Here is a 21,820-nt window from a genome sequence, read left to right as displayed (position 1 = left end):
TGCGTAAAAATTGCATGAAACAGCGCTGGCTTTTGCGCAATGGAAGGCACAGAGCTCCCTATTCGAATGGTTCGAATTGAAGCAAATGAAAATCATTGAACGCTTATCCAATCACTTAATTTCGCAGCACATGCCTTCATCACTTTTCATTACACAATTTTCTCATCCTTCAAGCACACACTTCAATCACAGTTTATGACACACCATTGACATCCATTCGATTCGTTCGCTCCCACAAGCCTAAGCGCCTAAGCGCAGCCAACCAATACATCCGCCCGCACAGAACACAATTCTTATTTGAATGGAAAATCCATTTGCATTGGAGGAATGGCCAAGCCGTTTCCTTGACAAGCCAAACGGCGCAGACACACACAGACACCGCCGCAGAGCTCAGCTCAGCTACCAGCTGGCACAACTGACTGACAGGCGGCAGCACGATAAACTTGCCGTGATGTACGGGGGCTTGTATGGCTTGTAGATTTGTATACGATTCGAAGCAATCACGTCAAAAGGCGACGTTATTTAATATCTATGCAATTCAATCAATTTTTAAGTGGTAAGACCGTTTCGAAGGTAAGAGTAAGCGTAGACCCACACAACGAACGACGCTAGTGAGCTTGATTCGAGGGTTCGCAGGAAGCATGTGAGAGTGGAAGGGAAGTCAGCGCTGTTGCCGAGTTAAAATTCATTTCATTTCCGGCGAATATTTATTTCGTGCTTCCTACTAACGCCACAGCAAGAGGATATGATTTAAAGCAAAGCAAGAGGAGATTATTTGCCGTTAAATGCAACCGCCCCACTGACAGCTTTATAGAAATTCTAAGCAGTGGTGCACTGCATGCGAACCACCCACATGGCAGGTGGCCAGGCGCATCCTACAAAATCTTTCATTTCCTATCGGCTGGTGAATATCTAATTTCCTGAAGGCTACCGCAACCGCAGAGCAACTGCTTCTTCTTCTTCTATGCTTGACAGCGATAATTATGGTTATGGCTAAACGTCGCTAACAACAATGGGTTGTTGCTGCCGCTGCTGCTGCAGTGAAGTTGGTGACCGAGTGCCTTACAAACGCCAGCAATCGACGCCAGTCCAGACTGGATTTAATTGCCAGTGCCCACTGCGAGAGTGGCGCTCGCACGCTCGCATTCAGCTAAGTTGCTCGAGTGTATTTGTGTTTGTTTGGACAAGTTTCAAGTGTGTTTCTTGCGCTGGCTCGCTAGCTCCTGGTTCCCTGACTGGTCGCTTGTTGACAGCCAGCTGCTCTATCCAGCTAGCACTTGAACGCCTGTGGCTGACACAGTTACGCCAACACACACACACACATACACTGTACAAAATTTATATGGTAACTATGTATGGAGAAGTAAGCTCGAAATTCGAGATCTCATGGCGGTCACAATGACATATATGTTAAAGCGAAAACAAAAACAAAAATAAGAAAAATATTTTAAAGCAAGCAAGTTTGAATCTAAATATTTGTCCATAGAAGGAGGCAGCGGATCCAGTCAAGTTCTCAAATGACTTCGTTGATGAGTACGCTCATAATGACAACACTGCTGATGATTTGTGATTATGAGGATTATTATTTGCCCAAAGGCGCACAGACATACACAGCATACAGCTTCTAAAAATCACACAAACTTCACTGTTTGGCTCACTCACTTTATTTTAATTTTCAAATATTTTTTTTTTCGTATTTATTCCAACAAAAAGTCGTCGAATTTCACAAGTTTCGCAACTGTTTGACGACGATTTTCTTCAGATTCAGCAAATTTTTGCACACTCAACATCTGTTTTGCACTTTTCACACACACGCGAAGAACGTTTCGCGAAATCGAAAATGAAGCATAGAAAAATAAAAATTGCATTCAACTGGCGAATGGCGAGCGTACCGTTCGTTGTTGTCACACTGTTGTTTTGTCAACGCAGACGTTTCGCACGACAGACAGTGGGCCTTTCAAAGTGTTCAAAGCGTCCAATTGGTGCGTGTTCGAAAGCCACAACAGTGAAACAGGTCAGGCCTGTAATGTGCGACCGTCCGTTTAAACTACCGACCGACCGTGTGACCGATCGAACGACTAAGCTGAATAAGCGTGCGCTCTACGACTACCGGATTCATCCAGTCTGTCCAAAAGAAATTTTCATACTGAAGCAACTGAAAACCGCTCCGGCTCTGAACAACTTGAGCTGAACTGAACTGAATTGTATTAACGACGCTGCGGACGCCGACGACGACGACTACCATTATGGCAATCATCACAATCAGCCGCTAGTCAGCCACCGAAAAACCAGCCGAGCCAACCATTCGGGTACGTCGGAGCAGTCGGAGTCGTCGTAGTACGTATTGCGTTGCGTCTGTGTTGGTGTTGGCATCAGTGTGGCTGTCATGTGCTAAAAAAAAAATACAAGTACAAAAGGCAGCGCGACCTGCGACTGAGACGACGACGCTGCGCTGACGTCGCCGTTTATGGCAGCGTCTTCATTGGCAGCGCGCCGCTAATGACGTTGCGATGATGATGTACGGTGGCGTGAAACGCTAAACATTGGCAGTAATTATAGTTTCGTTGATTTCAGAGAGCATGTGTTCAAGCATAAATATTTCTTTACAATCGATAAATAATATATTTAAATTTTAGAACAAAGAGTCATAATATTGGAGAAAATAGTATTTTGTGGAACTCAAATTTCATAAGGGGAACTAGATCTTCGGTGTATAGACCATAGTAGACTCAAAAGTACTTATTGGTATGACCTTAAAGTTCCTAGGTCAAAAATTTCACAAAATAATTAAAGAATCTTACCGAGTTTAGTTAAAAATTTTCAAATTTGTACATACCTGAAAATAGAGAAAGGGATTATTAGTATGATGTATGAAGACAGCAGTTAAAATAGTCAATAATAGCAATATAATTAAAAAAAGCTGTTCCTTGGTATCAAATGAGAACCCAAGAGATGTTTAGATAGCTCCATACTTTGAAAGGATGCTTGAAGACTTGTGTCTTGGGATTGAGATGTTCCAATGACTGAATAGAACTTTCAATCATTTTCTTTATAAATATTTCATGATCTTAATAAATGTTGGAGATCCAGTTCAAATTCTACTAAAGATAGTTTTAGATAGCTCCACAATTTTCGCAGCATGTTTAGGGACAAAATTGAGGTGGTTCTATGCGGGGGTAGATGCTTCTTTATCATCTGTAACCGATTCCTTTTCTTTTTCAATGTCACATGATAAATATTGAAGATCCAGTTAAAGTTCTACTAAAATTTACGAAGGTGGATCCATTACTTTAACAAGGAACTATCCACAGGAGAAATAAAAGTCGACTAAATCCGATCTAAGACTGAATTAAATAGGAACGAATCTTATGACAAAAGCTGTGGTTGTTATTAAAGGGGATTGAAGTAAGTGTCCTTCAAACCTAATTTTTTCAATAAAAATTGATGGAAGACTCAAGGCAACCTCAATAGTTTCCCAAGAACTTTAGTACAAACCAGCCAAGTCATAATGCTTTGAATCTCTTCCACAGCCGGCTCAATTGTCAATCCAAATCACAGTCGCACCGTGGTTCTGCGCAGAGGCAGCTTGGGAGCAACCTGCCAATGGAGTCTTCACTACTTTCCTACCTGTCAGTCGCTATCAGCTACTTAGCCATCAAAATGCAACGCGCTTAGCATACTAATGCCAATAAAGCCACGCTTGGCCAAAGCAAAAGCAATGCAACAACAAACGCTTAATGGCACTAACAAGCCAACAATTGAACACTAAAACTTGACAAAGACCGAAGAAGAGACAATCAAAAAATTAAAAAAAAAAAATGAAAACAAAGGGAAATGGACATGCTGACTGCCGAGTGCCGTGTGCTGTTGTTGTGATGAATAAATAAATAGAGAAGCAGAAAAGTGGTGCCACTGTGCGACCGAGAACCGAGTCATGGGCAGTGCAACTATAGAAACAACGCCACTGGAATACTAAATGCAAGCCATAAAGCAATAAAATGAACAAAGCGCACACTAAGCAACAACAACACAAGCGAATAAAGAACGGAAAGCGCAGAGAAACTTTGCATACAAGTAGAAATCTATACCACAAGCTCCATTAACTGCACTGACTGCATTCGGTTTCTTACAGAGAGAGAGTCAAAGATGCAGAGAGCGTTGTATTGTATTGAAAGTAACTGTGGTGGAGCAGCTTGTGACAAAAGTGGAAGAGTGGCAGCGCGAGAGAGAGCGTGTGTTTTGGGACGTGAGGCAGTGAATGCTGGCGACCACTTGTTTAATGCTGTTTTTTATAGCTTTGGCTTAACCAAATGGCCTAGTCGTCATATGGTTTCACTGCAGCATTGTGACTTTGTTGTTGTATTTATACAGCCATTGTTACTTTACTTAACTTTAGTGTGGTGTGTATGATTTTACCGTTTACTGCAGTGCTCGGATATGGTGGTCTCTCATTTGCCAGCGCTAGTAATGTCAGCTGTGTGCTGGAAACATTGTTGAAACACTCATGTGGAATAGCAATGATTTCTGAAGAGAGATTTATGAATACAAAGCGCGGGTCGACACTCGATGGAGCACGTGATTGCCTAGTAAGTTTAAGACAGTGTTGTTCTTTTTGGCAAAGCAGAGTTAAAAATTTCTGTGTTTCTTATTAGAACTGAGTTTAAATGAAAAAAGAAAATGGCAGATGGTTTGAAAATACTGAGAAATTATAAAGTAAGCTCTAGACACTTAAGACAAATCTTAGAAGAAGCGAGATCAAAAATCATACAAAGTGTGATCTTTATGATATCATACTTCCAATTAAGAGAACAGCTTCACAATATGCCTAGCAACACTGACAGTCATTAAGCTTGACTTGGCTAAAAGCGAGCGCGAGATTCTTCCCAGTCATAACTCAGAACCCACACACAACTAATCCAACAAAGAAACAGCTGTATATACACACAGACACAGGGACGTGATAACTTTTATGTAAATATAAATAACTGTTACACATCTTGCATCATCGGTTCTCATCTTTCGCTCTTTCCTTGAGGCCTTTCTTCTATTAGCTACAACGACACAACTGAATAACACACATTTTACGATTATCATCAAAGTAACGTTTACAAAACGTCCATAAAATGATGCGATAAATGCTTACAAATCAACAACAAAAAAGAGTTAAAATAAAATTAAATAAGAAAAGACAGCGCAGTGGAAGAAAGAGATTAACGGCAAAACGAGCCAAAGAGTAAAGATTACCATAAATACACACACACGTATAGACTTCAATGACAATATGACAATCTGACAATATGACTGGTCTAAATTTGTATGTAAAAAAGTGTTGTTAACTTACAGATTTACAAGTATGAGTAGTGGCATAATGGTTGTAAAAGCTGTAAATGACAGAAAAGGGCAGACACATTAATGACAGCGGCTGACAGCTGACACTTGCTGGCCCACAATGCTTAAACCGAAGACATACGAGCACAAATAGCCATGGACCATGGTTGTTGTAATGACTGAAAATTTCGAATGAAAAAAAGAAAGAGGCTGGGATGAATGGAGAACCAAAGTAGTAATGATGGAAGTGCAGAGGTGAAAAGTTTGGGTCATGAGAAGAGTTAAATCTTTTTTTTCAATGCGCTCACATATCCGGAATATGTTATATTTTTTATTATATAAAATGGTTCTGAGAAGAAGGTTGATTCTAGATTTTTAGTCGTAGTTTTGGTTATGTAGAACGGATTTAGAACGTCCTTAGGTTCGATAATTTGTCAAAAACTTCTGATAAAACAACTTGATATTCTATCAATCGCCTTGAGATTAGTTTCTAAGGTCATGTTTGATGAATTAGCTGTTCCTCAAGATGATAGAATTCAATAAACGGTTTCAACATTTGTCGGAAACAGCTTAAGACTTTTAGTTAGAAGTCTGACGCACTCAGAAACTTTCGACTGCGTGTTTAAAACTAGAATCCTTGACTGTTATAGTAAATGAGTTACTATACAAATTACTGTCTAATTCAACAGGAGGTGGAGAGAAAATTGAATTTGGACTATGTTCCGAAATGTTTAGACTGGGTCACTAATGGTATAGACTTGATTCCGCTCCTCAGCTGAACTATTGAAACAATTACAGTTGAACTTCCATAAACCGAAGTTCTCCATAACTCGAACTCTCGAATTGGCAATAGAAGTCAAATTTCATACAAATTACCTTCCATAACTCGAAGTCTCTATAACTCGATTTTTTTTGTGGATTATGGTGATTGGAGTTAGGAAAGTTCAACTGTATATACTTTTTGATTTTCAAAATATATAACCTCTAAGCTTTATCTAAGTACACTGCCACCTTACTTTGTGAGACACACTGTACCTTACTTTGTTGTCATGAATTGCCAAGAAACGAGTTTAGTGACAAAATTCTTCGAAATGAGGTGTAATAGTAAGTAAGGTGTTAAATTGAAAATGAAAACTAAAAAAGATTCTCGCCTCATTTTCACTTTATGACGCTTCCCCAACAACTACGCGAGCCCAGTACAGAGCGAGTACAAAGAAAATAGCTAAAAAGGGGAAAGAAGATGGAAAACTGCTGTGAAAAGATATTGTTTAGTTTAGGGCAGCTTAACTGTTTTATGGAAGGGCAAACAAATGGCAGATGAGAACCCTACTGCGCTGCAGTATATAGGCTTTTGTGTGTGTGGATCGGGGGGAACGATGCAAACTAGCACACGCTCGTTGTTGTTGTTGCTTTAGTTATTGTTTTAATGTTAATATTTTGTATTATTACTGCTATTATTATTATTGGTGTTGTTGTCAACTGTAATGATGTCAATGTGGGTACAAATACGCACGAATATACTGCGGCACCAGCACTGTGACATACATACAGACAAACAAACAATGGGGACAACAACAGGAACTATTTGTAGGAAAAACACAAACACATTTTCTTTCACCTTAATTTTATTTAATGGGAATACTGAGAAAATCTATGCGGCACAACCAACAACAATAACAATAACTACTCTATATGTATATATGTATCTAAAAAATAATGGTAACATGCAGATTATAGGCGCGTAGAAACTGTGAGCTAGTGGAAACCGGCCAGCAGCAGCACCAACAGCCACAGGAACCGATTTAATGACAACAACAACAACAACAAAATTACAATAATTATGGCAACTGCCACGCCAGCAACTCGTCAGAGCGGAAGAAAGTGACGGCAAACGTAGTTGTTGTATAGAGACTAAATAGACTATATAGTCCATATATACAGTACATGTGTAAAAGAGCATGTAACAAAATTAGAACTTTTGCTGTTGACAAATGTTCAATGACAAGCAAACGGCCCGAACATCAACAATTAACAAGAGCATCAGCGCACAGTGTGGCGTAATGTTGTTGCCGGCCAGGCCAGCAAGGCTAAAATGCCAAAAATAGGTTCCAATGCCTGTATATATTTAAAAAAATAACAACAACAGACAGAGAGCATTGTTCATGCCCATAGAGATACATGCACGCGCTTGTGGAAGAAAGCCTCAGCGGGTGTTGCAACAATGCGCGGTAATTTCGGGTCCCCAAACAGCTGTTTTCATTAATTGCTGTCGGCTCGCTGTCTCAGGCCTCACACTACTATGCACTTAACAGTTTCACGTTGTAGAGTTTCTTCACTGCTCGGTTCGTATTCCTGCATGTGCTTTGACTTTCACGAGATCGCGGTCACATGACAATACTTCCCTTTACTAATGGCTAGCAGCACTGCAGTGCGATCTTTAACCCTTTTTTACATTTCCTTTCACTATTTTACTGCCTTCCCTTAACTGCACTGCTCTTCCAACATTTTTTATGACCACCAACATAAGTAAGAACCAGTCGAGGAGTTCAACAATAGCGTGCCGCCGGCCTTTTGCGCTCTGGGATATCCGTTTTCATCTCACCCGACCAGCGCGGCGAATTGTGCAACCAAACAGCAGAAAGCCATTCATTTACAACTCATCTCTGTTTTATTATGGATTGCTTTTTTTGGTTAGCTGGTCAAAATTCTGGAATCACAAGATTGTTTTCAATTTTTCATTTCGCTACGCCGCACTTTTCAGTGGAAATATTTTCATTATTGAGCTGAATGTATGAATGAATTTGTTGTTGTTATGGCATTGACACAGAAGACTGTTCTTGATTTCGTTACCTATCCCTATTATTATTAGCTATTATCTATCCGCTTCCGTCTCTGCTAAGTTGATCACGTACACACACTCAAGATGTGGCTCATGTGATTGTGTGGCTTGTATAGCTCTCTCACCTGATTGTCATAAATAATAAATATTTGATCTATTTAATGAATCTGTACATTCGTTGTTGTAACAGCTGAAAAGCAGAAGGTACACAATGAAGAAAATCTTTAGTCATGTGATGGAAGTCGATCAGTAAATCGGATTGTGCGCTTTTTTGTAATTTATACAAATGCTTATATAACTTCATTAAGAAATACTGGTTGAATATCAGCATTAGAAATTTGAACCTGGGTCAGCTTAAGCTCGAATTTGTCTGGTCTAAGATTTCTAAGTTTTTGAAGTGATGGACCTTCTATAAGATCTAAAATTACTTCAAAATTTACGATGAAGAACATCTACTTTGGTTTACTCCTTCTAGGGGCTGGCTCGGTGAACGTTTAAATGGAATAATGGGATTATGAAAATCAATTCAGTCGGAATAGTTGAATGTGAAAGTTCGTTCGGGTTCTTGGGTACAAAAATTAAAGCGAATTTCAACAAGGAAGGCTTGAAATGGTTGTTAAAAGAAAGCTTACAATTTACCACAGCCAGAACACTTCAAGAGACAGAGTTCTTTGAATAATGATACCTCTTCTTCTAAAATATAAAAGAGGAGAGCGATACGATTGGGATTGACGATATAGTGCTACATGTTATTGGTTTAGGTGGGATATGAGACGATTAAGGGGCCCTACCAGTGTAACCCATGAATAATTAGGCGATTTTCGTGAATTTTTATACTCTCGCAACAAATGTTGCTATAAAGTAAACACTAGTGAAGATATCGGTGCAGAACTTTGCACAAATATTATGTTAATAGTGTGGCAGCCTCATTCTAAAAATCGCCGAAATCGGACCATAGGTTTTTAAGACCCCATATATCGAACACGAGGACCTCGGTGCTTCTAACCTAATATTATGGTTTCCAACTTTCAATGAACTTTATATAACATATATGACTGAATGTGAATATGTGGGTCAAATTGGGTATTATATAATAAAATAAAGTTAAATAAATAAATTGCGAGAGTATAAAATGTTCGGTTACACCCGAACTTAGCCCTTCCTTACTTGTTATAAATGAAATTATTCGATCGATTGTTTCGAAGTTTTTTGCGCATAAAAAGGTACATATATTACAAAAATAACAGAGTTATATGCTGTCTTTGGAGGTGATAGGATATTTTTGAAAGTTTAAACTATCGATTAAACAAAAAATAAAAAATCGATTTTTTGAAAATGTCACACTGGTATATCCCCTTAAGTAGACCTCAGCGAAACTTAAGGAAGATTTGTAACAAAATTCAAGCAGTTTTCTATAAATGCCTAAGGAGTATCAAGTGAAATTTTCAATTCATATAAACTGATTTTTTCCTATAAAAAAAGCTTATAATGTTTACTGAAATTTAAATTTTGAATTTAAAGCAGCAATATTTTTGGCAATTTATATTCAAAATTCATTTGTTCCTCTTAGAGCCACGTAATTAATCTATCTGCCCCTTAGTGGCATTTGAAAAGCGAATAAAACCATTTTCAATTAATTGTTTAAAACTTTTTGGCGACACCACAGTGCAGCCATACAAATTCGTGTTGCATTTAAATTGGTTATTTCCAAGTTTGCATGTCACTACAGGCAACACCGCATGCATAAATACTGACACAAGCACACACTTCTGCATTTCTGTATGTATGTATATATGTATTGTTGTATGTGGCAGCAGTTAATGCGGCATGTAGCTGCATTGGCGAGGAATATATTCACAGGCAAGCGTACTTACAGTAACGACCGATTGCGGAACAGAGGTGCTGCTGGCTGACACTACAGATATTATATAGAAACATACATTTATACAAGTGTCTGTGTGTCAGCTAACCGCTTGTATGCGCAATTTGCAGCAATTGTTGCAAACACTCAAATAAATATGACAGAAAAAAACAACACAATTTAAGGCAAATAGTAATACATATAAAGAGACATCAGTACAAATGTGTGTATGAATGTGATTGTGTTGTTGTTACATGTGTATCGATTGCAGGTTACTGTGAAACTGAATGAATGTCAACTTTATAGGTGAGCAAATAAATTTATATACATACAAACATACATATATACACAGTTGCAGCTATGCTAATAACCCAGCGTAAATATATATATATATATATATATATGTCTGTATGTATGTATGTATGTATTTGTAAATGACTGCGTGCAACTTCGTTAGAATGCGACGTCAAACGACCGCACAACAATGCATGTGACAATAGACAACATAAAAACAACAAGAATAATAATAACAACAACAATAGAATAATGCAAAAATTAGCAACAAACAACAACTAAAGTGGCAATAAGTACTGCAGCAAAAAACGCTGAAAACAACAAAAATAAAAAAAAATTGCACGACACAAAGCCAATGTGTTGTTGTTACTACATATTTCATATTTTTTCCGGCACTTCTGACTCTATTCTACTATTGTTGTGACGTTGTTGTTTCTGTTTTTTACATATGTACATATTGCAAATGAATTTATTTACAGGTGTATATAAGTGTGTGTGTTGTTGCTGATGTTTTTATTTATCGATGGCCTCGCGTCAGTTGGTCACACCACCATCGACGAGGGCAGTGGTGTCTGATTGCTGTTTTGATTATTATTCTTGTTGATGTTGTTGTTGTATTTGTAATTTATTGCTACCTTAGTTCGCAATAACAGTGCAAAATAATGTAAAACAGCAACACAAAAAAAGCAAAAAGAGCATACGAAGATGCCCTGTAGGAAATCAAGCATTTGTATTTTTGATGAAAATTAAAATTATTAGGTCTACAACTTTGGTTCCGCCGTTTTCCAATAGATGTCTCTAGGGTCAAGCACTGGTCGATTAAATCGATTTATATCCATCTTGGACATTTGTGTCAACATTAAATCAACAAAATATTTGTAGAGATCTGTTTGCATCCCAAACTTATTCTCAACTGAAAATGCCAATTTTCGAGCCGAATTCTCGAATTTTGCGGGAAATTTTGCTTTTCTTTTTTAATTCCAAGAAAAGTACGGCTGAGGCTCATCGACATTTGTAACAGTTTTTATACAAAAAAAACTTAAATTTACAAAAAAACGGCGGAAGCAAAGTTGTAGACCTAATAAAACAAACTATTTAGCAGGTTAGGTAGATATCCTATACCAGAGACACCCGGATCGGCATAATTGCGCAAAGAATTGTCAAGAAAACTGTTCCAACATGTCAAGATTGTTTGGAAGAGTAGTATTCTTTAGGAGTAGGATATAAATATAGAACAACAAATACCACAATTATTAATGAATACATTTCTTAACCTCAAAAACTCAATAAAAAACCTTAGATGTAGATATGAGGTGTGTTCAAAAAATAACGGGAATTTTGGTTTTTGAAAAACAAAAAATATTCATTCGTCTTGAATTGAATTTTGTCACCTCAGAGTAGTCCTCATTCGATATTCTACACTTATGCCAGCGATTCTTTCAATTGTCGAAACACTGCTCAATCTCGATTTTTGTAATATCCTTTTGTTTGGCGATTTCTCGTATCCTTGTAAAACGAAGGCCCTCTTTATTTTTGGAAAATAGGAAAAAGTCACACGGCGACATGACGAGGCTGAAACATCGTTACAGTGTTGTTTTTGACTAATAACTCACGAACAAACAACGAAGTGTGAGCTTTTAATAAATGAAAACAAGTCCAAATTTAGCGGCTGCTACAGACAAAGTATGAGATGAATATAGCTGCAAATATGAACATAATAAAAAAAATTATATTTTGAAATTCCCGTTATTTTTTGAACACACCTCGAATATGCATATTTTATATTCTATTCTGCAATTACTCCCTACAGGGTTGCATAAATTCGCACACAGAACTAGTTTGACATATAGTATATAACTGTTTGGGAATAGTGGAGCACGGTCGTGCAGCTAGCACGCAGTGGGTTGGCTGCAAGCCACATGAGAGAGGGGGGCAACACAATAGTAGACCGACCGATGGGAACTAAGTACATGCATGCGGTAGTGAACGGCGCAACAATAAAATGCGTTTGCGCGTGTATGAGCGGCAATGACGTCACAATTACTTCGCATTATTACTAGACTCGTTTGTTGTTTTTGTTTTTAATGTTGCACTTACTGCCGTGTATTTGCTTATCTGGCGAAATTTGCCGAAACGAACACACAAACACACACCTGAGCTCATGTACTTGTATGTTTGTATGTACTTTAGTGCACCCAACCGGCAGGAGTTGTATCCATAAAAGGTGGATATGAAATGAAATGGAAATGGAAATGAAATGAAAATACGCAAAAAGCGCATAAAACGAAGCGAAATACGAAATACGAAATCTAGGTAATAAAAACAAGCACAGAAAAACTCGCTGCGCTGCGCTGCATGGGCAGCAGGCAGTGGACTTGAGTCCACAGATTGTGTGGAGCAAGCAAGCGCGATAAAAAGAAAACACTTGAAACGCATAAAATTGTGGGCAACAAGCAGACACAATAAACAGGAACTTGACAGAACTAGCGCCGAGGGAGAAAAGCGAAATAAATCAAAAGTGCCATGGCGGAGGCAAAAGACAAGAGCGCACCAAAAATGGCGAAATGAAATCGAAATCGAAATCCACTTCAGCGAAAATGGAGAATAAAAAAACTTAATTGAAATAAAGTCAAATGCGATTTAAAGTAAAGTAAAAAAAAAAATTAAAAATAAAAAAAAGAAACCAACAACAAAAACAGTTGAGTGCCCGTGATTTATGCGTTTTCGCCATTTGCGACGCTAATCCACCAAAGCGCTGAATGGGAGCAGCGCATCAGAATGAGCAAATCGAAAGAAATGCGAAAGCGTATGAATGAATGAATGGGTAATGGGTAATCGCAGCGAACTATAAAAGAAGCTACAAGCGAGTGAGACCTTTGGAAAGGGTGCCGTGTGTGCGTCTATGGTTAGCTGGTTTCTTTAAAGACTGTATGGTCGCATATGGAAATTAAAGCTGTTATAGGTGCTTATACACATAAATATATGCTTTGCATATACGAAAAAGAAACTAACGCAGAATGGCAACAGCACGCACACACCAACATATCGTAATGGAAAACAATATGCATAATGTAGAAAAAAAAGAAATAAAAAAACAATAAAAAAGTTAGCGAAAAAATAATGAAAGTGAAGCTGAAAGATAAAAAGTCGCCGGTGACAGCGCTAAGGCATGGCATGAAAGGGACAGCGTCATGCCGCAGACTCGGCATGGCGGTGGATAGTCGCTGGTGGTGCAAAATGAAATCTAAAGACTTGTGGGAACTAATTAAAGTGGCATTATAAATGGAGAAGAATCAAAGAAGAGAAGCGGAGATTTCATAATTAATAGAAATTAAACAAATATGGTTTGAAATTAATGATATCAAGACCTATTAGATATCAAAGATCTCGCTTTGTTCGTAAATACTGTTCTTTCTAAGCTAATAACAAATTTGTAAGCTAATAACTAAGAGCTTTTCGAAGAAATTATATCGATAATTTTGTAATGAGTCAGAAATCGGCTCTTAAACAAATTTCTAGAGATGATCCATCTAAACTGATCAGTGAAAGAGGTTAAAGAGAAACTTCAAATACTCTCCGAAGGCTGAGATACGAGACAGGTCGATTTTAAAATAACAGGAACTGCTGATATCTAAAACATTTTAGGATTTGACCTTAATTTGGAGGGTTCCACCAAGTCTATCACAAAATATATCTAGCAGACCCATAGAAGGAAGGCTGGTTATAACTTCTACCGCGTTATTCAGTCCCTATATTTAAGAAAATCTGGTTCAAGTGGTATTCCGACTTCAAAATAAAACGTTAAAAGCTCGTAGATTGAAGATTCCAGTGGGATAAAATATTTATTTCCGCTCGGAGAGGAGAAAAGGCTGCCCCAATTTGGAGGGTTCCACCGAGTCTATCACAAAATATATCTAACAGAACCATAGAAAGAAGGCTGGTTATAAATTCCGCCGGGTTATTCAGTCCCTATAGTTGAGAAAATCAGGTTCAAGTGGTATTCCGACTTCCAAATAAAACGTTAAAAGTTCATAGATAGAAGATTCCAATGGGATAAAATATTTATTTCCGCACGGAAAGGAGAAAAAGCTGTCTTAATATGTGAACAAGTGGTGTCTGAAATCGATTTTCCGCATCAAATAATTTTCTAATGGACTTTTGATCGGGTTCAGGAACTCAAAACTACTTTTAGAGTAGTCTTAAATTACCTCTCCTAACAAATTATAGACCTAGATATTCAAATATTTCCGCTAAATGCTCTACCCGACTCTGTTGTTTATAGAACCTGACCTTCTTCCTAGGCCACTCAGGGGTCACATGAAATCTAACCTATAAATAGCTTTTCCCCAGAAGAAATCATTCTTCCTAGGCCACTATGAGATCACATGAAATCTAACCTATAAGTACATAGCATTTCTCCAGAAGAAATCATTATTTCTAGGCCACTATGAGATCACATGAAATCTAACCTCAAAATAGTTTTTTTCCAGAAGCAAGCAAATCCAATAAGAATAAAAAATAATCGTTTAATGGATTTAATGCAATGCCAAATGCAAAAGTGAAAAAAAAGCAAATGATAAACAATTCCGGAAGTCCACTAAGGGGATCCAAGAACACAACGACACGTGTGCCGCGTAATTGAACAGCCGAACATATGCAGAAAAGCTCGTCGCCCTCGCCATGTTGGCGAATCCCCCAAGCTATTAGGGGGCCACTGTAATTGCGTAGCGCACTAAATGGTTTGTGCAATCCCACATCTGTTCCGCAAGCGCCGGGAGTAGTAAATGAACCAATCAGAATGTGGTGAGGCAGTCGAGCTCATAAGTGGGGGGCGCACAATGAAATGGCGAAGTGGGTTACTGCATGCTCACACACGCGCGCATTTGCATGTATCGATTTATTTATAAACTTTTTGCAAAATAGTAATTTACATATTGTTTACAGTTTCTGGTGTGTTAAGTTGTGTTAATTGTTGTTATTCAGTTTGCCCCCGCAGATTGTAACAAAATAAGACGTCGTTGGCGGCGCGCGCTCCCCCGCTATTTTCGAAATGGAAAATTCCTGAAGGTGAGAAATTCGCAAGGTTCTATGCTACAACAACGACACCGTTTAGCGAAAACAACAAACAACAATTTGAATGAGAAACAAGGAAATACCCCCAATGAGTGCGCAACAACAACAAACGCACACGCACATACGCACCTCTGTTGCTAAAGAACCAACCAACAAACAGGTCATGAAGTGGTTGTTGCTGCGGTGAAGGGTTGCTGTTGCTGGTTGAGCATGCAAGGAGGCGGAGAAGAGGCACATTGAAACAGATGTTCAGCAGCAATCGAAAGACACATACACACAACAACCCACACAAAGCCACTTACGTGTGTGTGTGTGTGTAGAGCAAATGGCTCTGCGCAAAATCGAAAATCAGCTGTTCTGTGCTGTCGCCGCACGCAGTCACAGCTGACGCAAATGGCAGTCAGCAATTACTGTGGAGCTCTAGAGAGAGAGCGCCAACACATGCTGTTGTGACCTGACTTCAAAGACACACACACATACAAATACAAATGAGAATGAGATGAAAAAAATCGAATAAACAAACGAACAACCGAGCGTTGGAAATACTTATAAGAAAAAGTGTAGGCAACGGCAACGGTTCAACCACCAGCTAGCTAGCTATCCACATTTGGAAACGTCAGAGGCGCGCACAACCTGAAAACAAACGTTTCTATGAGAACGTGCTGTGCATAACAAATCGAGAGAAAAAGGAGGCAAACACCGAAGTAGACTACACTACAGCTGGAAACCCACAAACACACACACGTCAGTAACAGCAGCAGCGCAGTTGTCAGTGCCACTGGCAGCGCAGTCGGAGCCGGCGCACTAACATCATTATCACCTCAGCGAGGCAGCGAAGCGAGTTTTCAACGCGGCAAAGAGAGCAGTCGGAGAGCGCGAACAGCTGCTGAGACACTATTTGAGAAAGAGCTCTGCTGACAGTGTTGTTATTTTTGGAAATTTATGATATTTTTTATGAAAGTGTTAATTTTTTATTAACTTATACTATGAATTATGAGTTCTAGCAGACTACCCGAGCACTCTAAAATAGCAAGTATTCAGTTTTTTTCCTATATATTCTATGTATAGCCGTGTTTCGAAAAAAAATTATGTTGAAGGTCACCGGTGTGAAAGATTTGGAGATTTCCCATAGAGCAGTCAAAAGCTTGAGAGATCCTGATGGTATTGAAGAAACATTTCTGAGAGCAAATGAGTTTTACCTGCTTTTGACCTTGAAGAAGATACCTCAAGAAGCTGTGCAAATCAACACTTATTCTAAGGAATACCTAAAGATTAATTTATATATCACTTGAGACTTAATTAAATTTATATGTGGTGTGTTCAAAAAATAACGGGGATTTAAAAAATGAATATTTCAGGGGCTTGAAGAGTCCAATTGTCAATTGGCTGGCTTTGTCTGTGGCAGATGCTAAGGTGAGATATGTTTCCATTTGTTAAAAGCTCACACTTCGTAGCTTGTTCGTAAATTCTTGACCAAAAACAATACTGTAACGATGCCCCGGACTTCATGTTCGAAAGACATGACCCCATGTGACCCCTTTCATTTTTCCAAAAATAAGGAGAACTTTAAAGGTCCGTCATTTTACAAGCATACTTCTAGCTGGAATCGCTGAAAGAGCCAAAGGCTATCCCAAAAATCAAGTAATGTTTTGACGATTAGAGGAAGCGCATAATATCGAATGGAAAATATTTTGAAGATGTATGCCCGTTATTTTTTGAACACATCTCATATGCCATACTCCATACCGAAGCGAGTCATTTATGGAACTATTAACTATATTGTCGGAGGACATGTTTCCATGTTAGTTAAAACGAAATGGGACCCTAATTTATATCCAGCCAAGTTCTGTCACCATACCAACTTAACCCAAATCTATTTAGGAAATATTTTATGCATCTGGAACAACGAGAACTATAATGGCTGAAGGACAACCTACCGATAATTCAATACAGCTAATATTGGAGAGTAGCGAAACGAAAGACAACTTCTAAATATATAAGCGACCAATAAGGCAAAAATATCAAGCAGTTATACCACTTTAATGAAGGATACACAAACTCTTTTGTGTTGAATTCAAGGGGACATGGATCTATAACCGCCTAAGCTCTGTAAACTCAGCAAGATGCCACAAAAGGTTTGTAGAATGTTTTTCAGGTTTCTAAAAGTTTGAGAGTTCTGTTAAAAGAAGAAGGCGTCTTCTCCAACCGGTGACCATTCTACCAAAAGTAGAATGACCTTCCCCCACTCAAATAATTTGCATGTCCTACATTAGAAACTTTGCCTCGCATGTCGGTTTTCAAGAACCAAATTTCAATATTTCTGACCTACAAAATTCATTTTCAAATCAAAGCGAAATCCAGCACAATCGCACATCAAATCTCGAACGACTCACTTTATATGCGAGCGTTCTTTTTTAATGTTTTATGACTTATCGTGATGTGTATTATACTTTTGCTCAAATTACGGTTTATGGGAATTATGGTGAGCGCCTCATAAGCAGACAAATAAATATGGAAATGCACAAAATATATATTTGATGCGATTGTGTATTTGCTTATAACGGTTTAATGTACAGTGAGCGCGAAAAAAACGCAACGATGTGGAAACAAACTGACATGCAAAGCGGCAATTAGGGCGTTGGGTCGGACGCCGAGCAAACAGGTCGACCACTCAGGCAGTCAGTTAGGCAGTCAGGCAGTCAGTCAGTGAGTCGGTTGTGTTAGTGAAGGCGAATGAATGCTCATGGACCATAGCGTACGCCATGCCAAAAAAAAAAACAAATAATAATATGTAAAAACAAAAACAAAAATAATAAAAACAAATGCGGAATAATCATAAATAATAAAGCATTGTAAGGTCACTCATTTTACCCATTTTTTATACAAATTTTCCAAGAGACGAAACAATTATGAGCAGACATAATGAAGCAGTGAAACATAGAGGCAGTAGTAGATATTATTTACGCCGTATATTTTCATAATTATAGACGCATTTATTTGGAAGTTGAGTCTATAAGTAAGTGAATCTGTGATTTTCTGCTAGATCGCAAGACTGCGAGACGCTGGCTCCACTAATTGCAGGCTCTTAGATCAATTACCAAAATTTCAGCTGAATGAAGTGGGCCTCACTGATAGCAGTGAGGTTATGTTCGACGGAGAGAGAGGAAGAGGGACTAAGGAGACTTGGGCTGATTTATAAGAAAAGCGAATATGTTATATTTGAATGACCTAGAGGGGGCTGAGTGCCGGAGACAGAAGTGGCTGTGGAAAAAATGGACTATTACAGACGCCAACCAATACATATTGGTTCGTAGACGTCTACAGCAAATAATAAACAATTTCGTTTACAAAAAGATACATAAGCGCCGGCCAGCGACTTGAGTGTTTTATTTTTACTATATTTAGACAACATTTGTGGTGTGGGAGATGGTGACTAAATACAACAACAACAGTAAAAATTTGCAAACAAATATCGATTGCACTACAAATTGTAGAGACTTAAGCAGGGAGGCGAAGACCTATAAGTTTGCTGTAGTTTCACACCTTAGCGACGCAAGTCGAATATACCGTTAGCTAAGACAAACAAGGGGTTCTAAATAAGAAGACAAAAATTACAACAACAACAATGCACACAAATTAGACTACCCGCGCGGTGGAACGAGCTAGACAGGTGTTATTTTTAGAAAGGCTTAGAGAAAAGTAATTTGTGCAACTTTGTAACAAAATTTTGGTCAAGGGTAAAACGAAAATTTAAGTAGCTGCAGTAAAATTACTTAAGGCTGAACGCTGACAAGGCGCGCTTTGGCAATTTACCTACAAAAACAGGTGACCGTCTCCTCCACATCCAGTGGCAGTGCTAGCTGTGTGGCGGCGGCACCACCGCGCACAGCGCGTCCAGGAATATTGTGACGCGACGTCGAGGACGACGACGCATGCAGGAACGAGGCACCCGGAAATGTTGTGGTCGACGCGTTCGCGCTCGATGCACCGGAAGCGGATGGTGTCTGCGGCACCGAATCCGCCGCATCGGAGGCCAAAGGCACGGCGGAGTAGCGCACGAGTATGGCGCGACTGACACGATTGCCGCCCGTTAAGTTCGAAATGGCCCAATTCATTGTGGTGCGTCAGACAGGAGCAAGGATGCGACGCGTATGCACCGAATGCGTATGAAATGCGAACGCACGGATTCACTGCACACAATGCAAATGCGAATGCAAATAGTGTGTGGCGGCTCGAGTGGAAGCAACAAACCGCACGAAATTGCCGAATGCGACTGAAGCCTAAAAATCGCTGGCGCGCACACAAAACCAGCTGGCAGTCGTGTGGAAAGTGCAAAAAAAAACAACAAAAATATTGGTGGCACGACTCTTGAAGCGCCGATGGTGGCGAAAATGACGCCTGACATAAATGTTGGAACAACAACAACAACGAAACTTATTGGAGAAAAAATAAAGCAGAAAAACCGGAAGGAAAATGCGGCGCACATAGGAAAAGCGAAAGGCACAGTGATATTTTGATGGAATAATAACATAATGTGGAAGCAGGAAATGAATGCAAAATTATGTTTTTGAAAGTAATTTCAAGGTAAAAAAATATTTTTTTCGGAAAATTTATTGTAAAATTGATGGTTGTAGTTGAAAAAAAAAAAATAAAAATGAAAGAAATATTAGAAAATATAATTAAAAAAATAATAAAAATTAAAAATATATTAAAAAAAATTAAAAAAAATTAATAAAAATTAAATTAAAAAAAAAATAATAAAAATTGAAAAAAAAACAAAAAATAAATTTAGAAAAATTAATAATAATTAAAAAAAATTCATAAAATTAAATTACAAAAAAAAATGATAAGAATTGAAAAAAAATAAAAAAAATTAAATTTATAAAAATAAAAAAAAAATATATTAAAAAAAAATTAAAAAATAAAATAAAAATTAAAAAAAGAATTAATAAAAATTAAGAAAAAATTAAATTAAAAAAAATCAAAACAAATTATAAAAATTAAAAAAATTTAAATTTAAAAAAATTAAACAAAATTTAATGTAAAAAAATAATAAAAAAAATTAAACAAAATTAATAAAAAAATTTAAATTAAATTAAATAGGAAAAAATTAAATAATTGAAAGTATAATTATGTTTATAGCAAGTAAGTAGTAATTAATTTTATTTATTCCTTTTTTTATTAATATTTTCCTTTTACAAAATTAAAAAAGTCAATAAATAATTGTTTCTACAAGCAAAAATTCAACAGTAGCACTACACCGTACTCGCGCTTGACTTCTCCGACGATCTTTCGTTGCAATCACCGTTGACCGTGGTCGGAAATCAGACAAAAGCGCGATTTAATGACCAAACCAAAGTAGCAGCAACAATAACAACAACAAAAGCAACTGCAAACAATAACTACCCCAAACCAACGCCAATTGTGGCAGTGTTGCACGCATGCAAGTGGAGAAGTAGTGTTCGCGGCTTGGCGGCGTGGGTGGTCGCTCGCCAGGCAGCGAGAACGCACAGTTAAAAATGAAAATAAATTAAATTCCGAAGCCGACTGCTTTAGTGCTTGGCTATTGTTATGGTGTTGTTGTTGTTGTTGCGGTACCAATGTGTTGTTGCAGTGCAAAAATCAATCACGTACGCAAGCGAAAGTGATTTCCTAGACACTTGCCAGCGCTCAATGGCTGTGTCTATCTCTCTGTGACCGTGTGTATGTGTGTTTGCTTTGTAGTTGTCGCACTGCCGCCTTCTAATTTAATTAAAGTTTGTTTAATGTTTTCTCAAGGTTTTTATACACCTCTCACAGCGCGCTTCCATGCCATTTCATTTTCAATTTACAAGCTCCCATTTTGCCACAGCAGTGATGACTTTTCAGCTCATAGCATGCGCTGTCAGCCCACACTGGCGCTTTTTATGACAATTGTTGTTGTTGTGGTTGTGGCTACAGTTGCAGTGTCATAAAGTTATTTGTGCTATACGGAGGAGGAGGCTGTTGAGAATGCAAGAGCAGCTGTTTGTTGCAAGTATGTTTGTATGTTTGTATGCGTGAATACAACACTTGAGTGTGCAAACTTAGTCACTGAACTGACTGACTGACTGTGTGATATATGATGTTATGTTTACTATTGTTGTTGTTGTTGTGGGTTCTTTTTTTATGACAGTTGGCGCTAAAGTGTTGAAAATCAATAGTACACAATTTGCACTGCTGCCTGCTGCCAGCAGACTGATATCCGACACTCACGGCGACAGCACAGACACACACATCTACAAAAAAAAACACACCTACAAATGCCTGCACCTCTTTAGGCAGCAGCTCGTTGATGCCAATGATGAACGATGGCTGAGCCTGGGTTTGAAGATGTGCCACAGTGACAGCAGTAGCAGCAGCAGACATATGTGACATGTGGCATAATTCTGAACAGTCACACACAC

At 38.3% G+C, this 21,820-nt stretch overlaps 1 protein-coding gene across 3 annotated transcripts in view; it reads right to left on the bottom strand.

The window, feature by feature from the left end:
* Mob2_0 (MOB kinase activator-like 2) overlaps positions 1–19,629 on the bottom strand; it is an 85,557-nt gene extending 65,928 nt beyond the window's left edge. Inside the window, exon 1 of one of the 3 annotated variants that reach the window (XM_029038735.2) lies at positions 19,209–19,629. In XM_029038735.2, coding sequence (XP_028894568.1) covers positions 19,209–19,510 — 302 coding nt within the window. In that variant the 5' untranslated portion in view covers positions 19,511–19,629. Of the gene's footprint in view, positions 1–1,662; positions 2,581–19,208 lie in introns of those variants that run through there. The other 2 variants (XM_011194505.3, XM_011194674.3) reach the window with 2 other exon arrangements.
* Positions 19,630–21,820: the final 2,191 nt, after the last annotated feature.

This window comes from Zeugodacus cucurbitae, chromosome 4 (assembly GCF_028554725.1).
Source record: "Zeugodacus cucurbitae isolate PBARC_wt_2022May chromosome 4, idZeuCucr1.2, whole genome shotgun sequence".
Taxonomy (NCBI): Eukaryota; Metazoa; Arthropoda; class Insecta; order Diptera; family Tephritidae; genus Zeugodacus; species Zeugodacus cucurbitae.
This window is presented reverse-complemented; position numbering and strand designations above follow the sequence as displayed.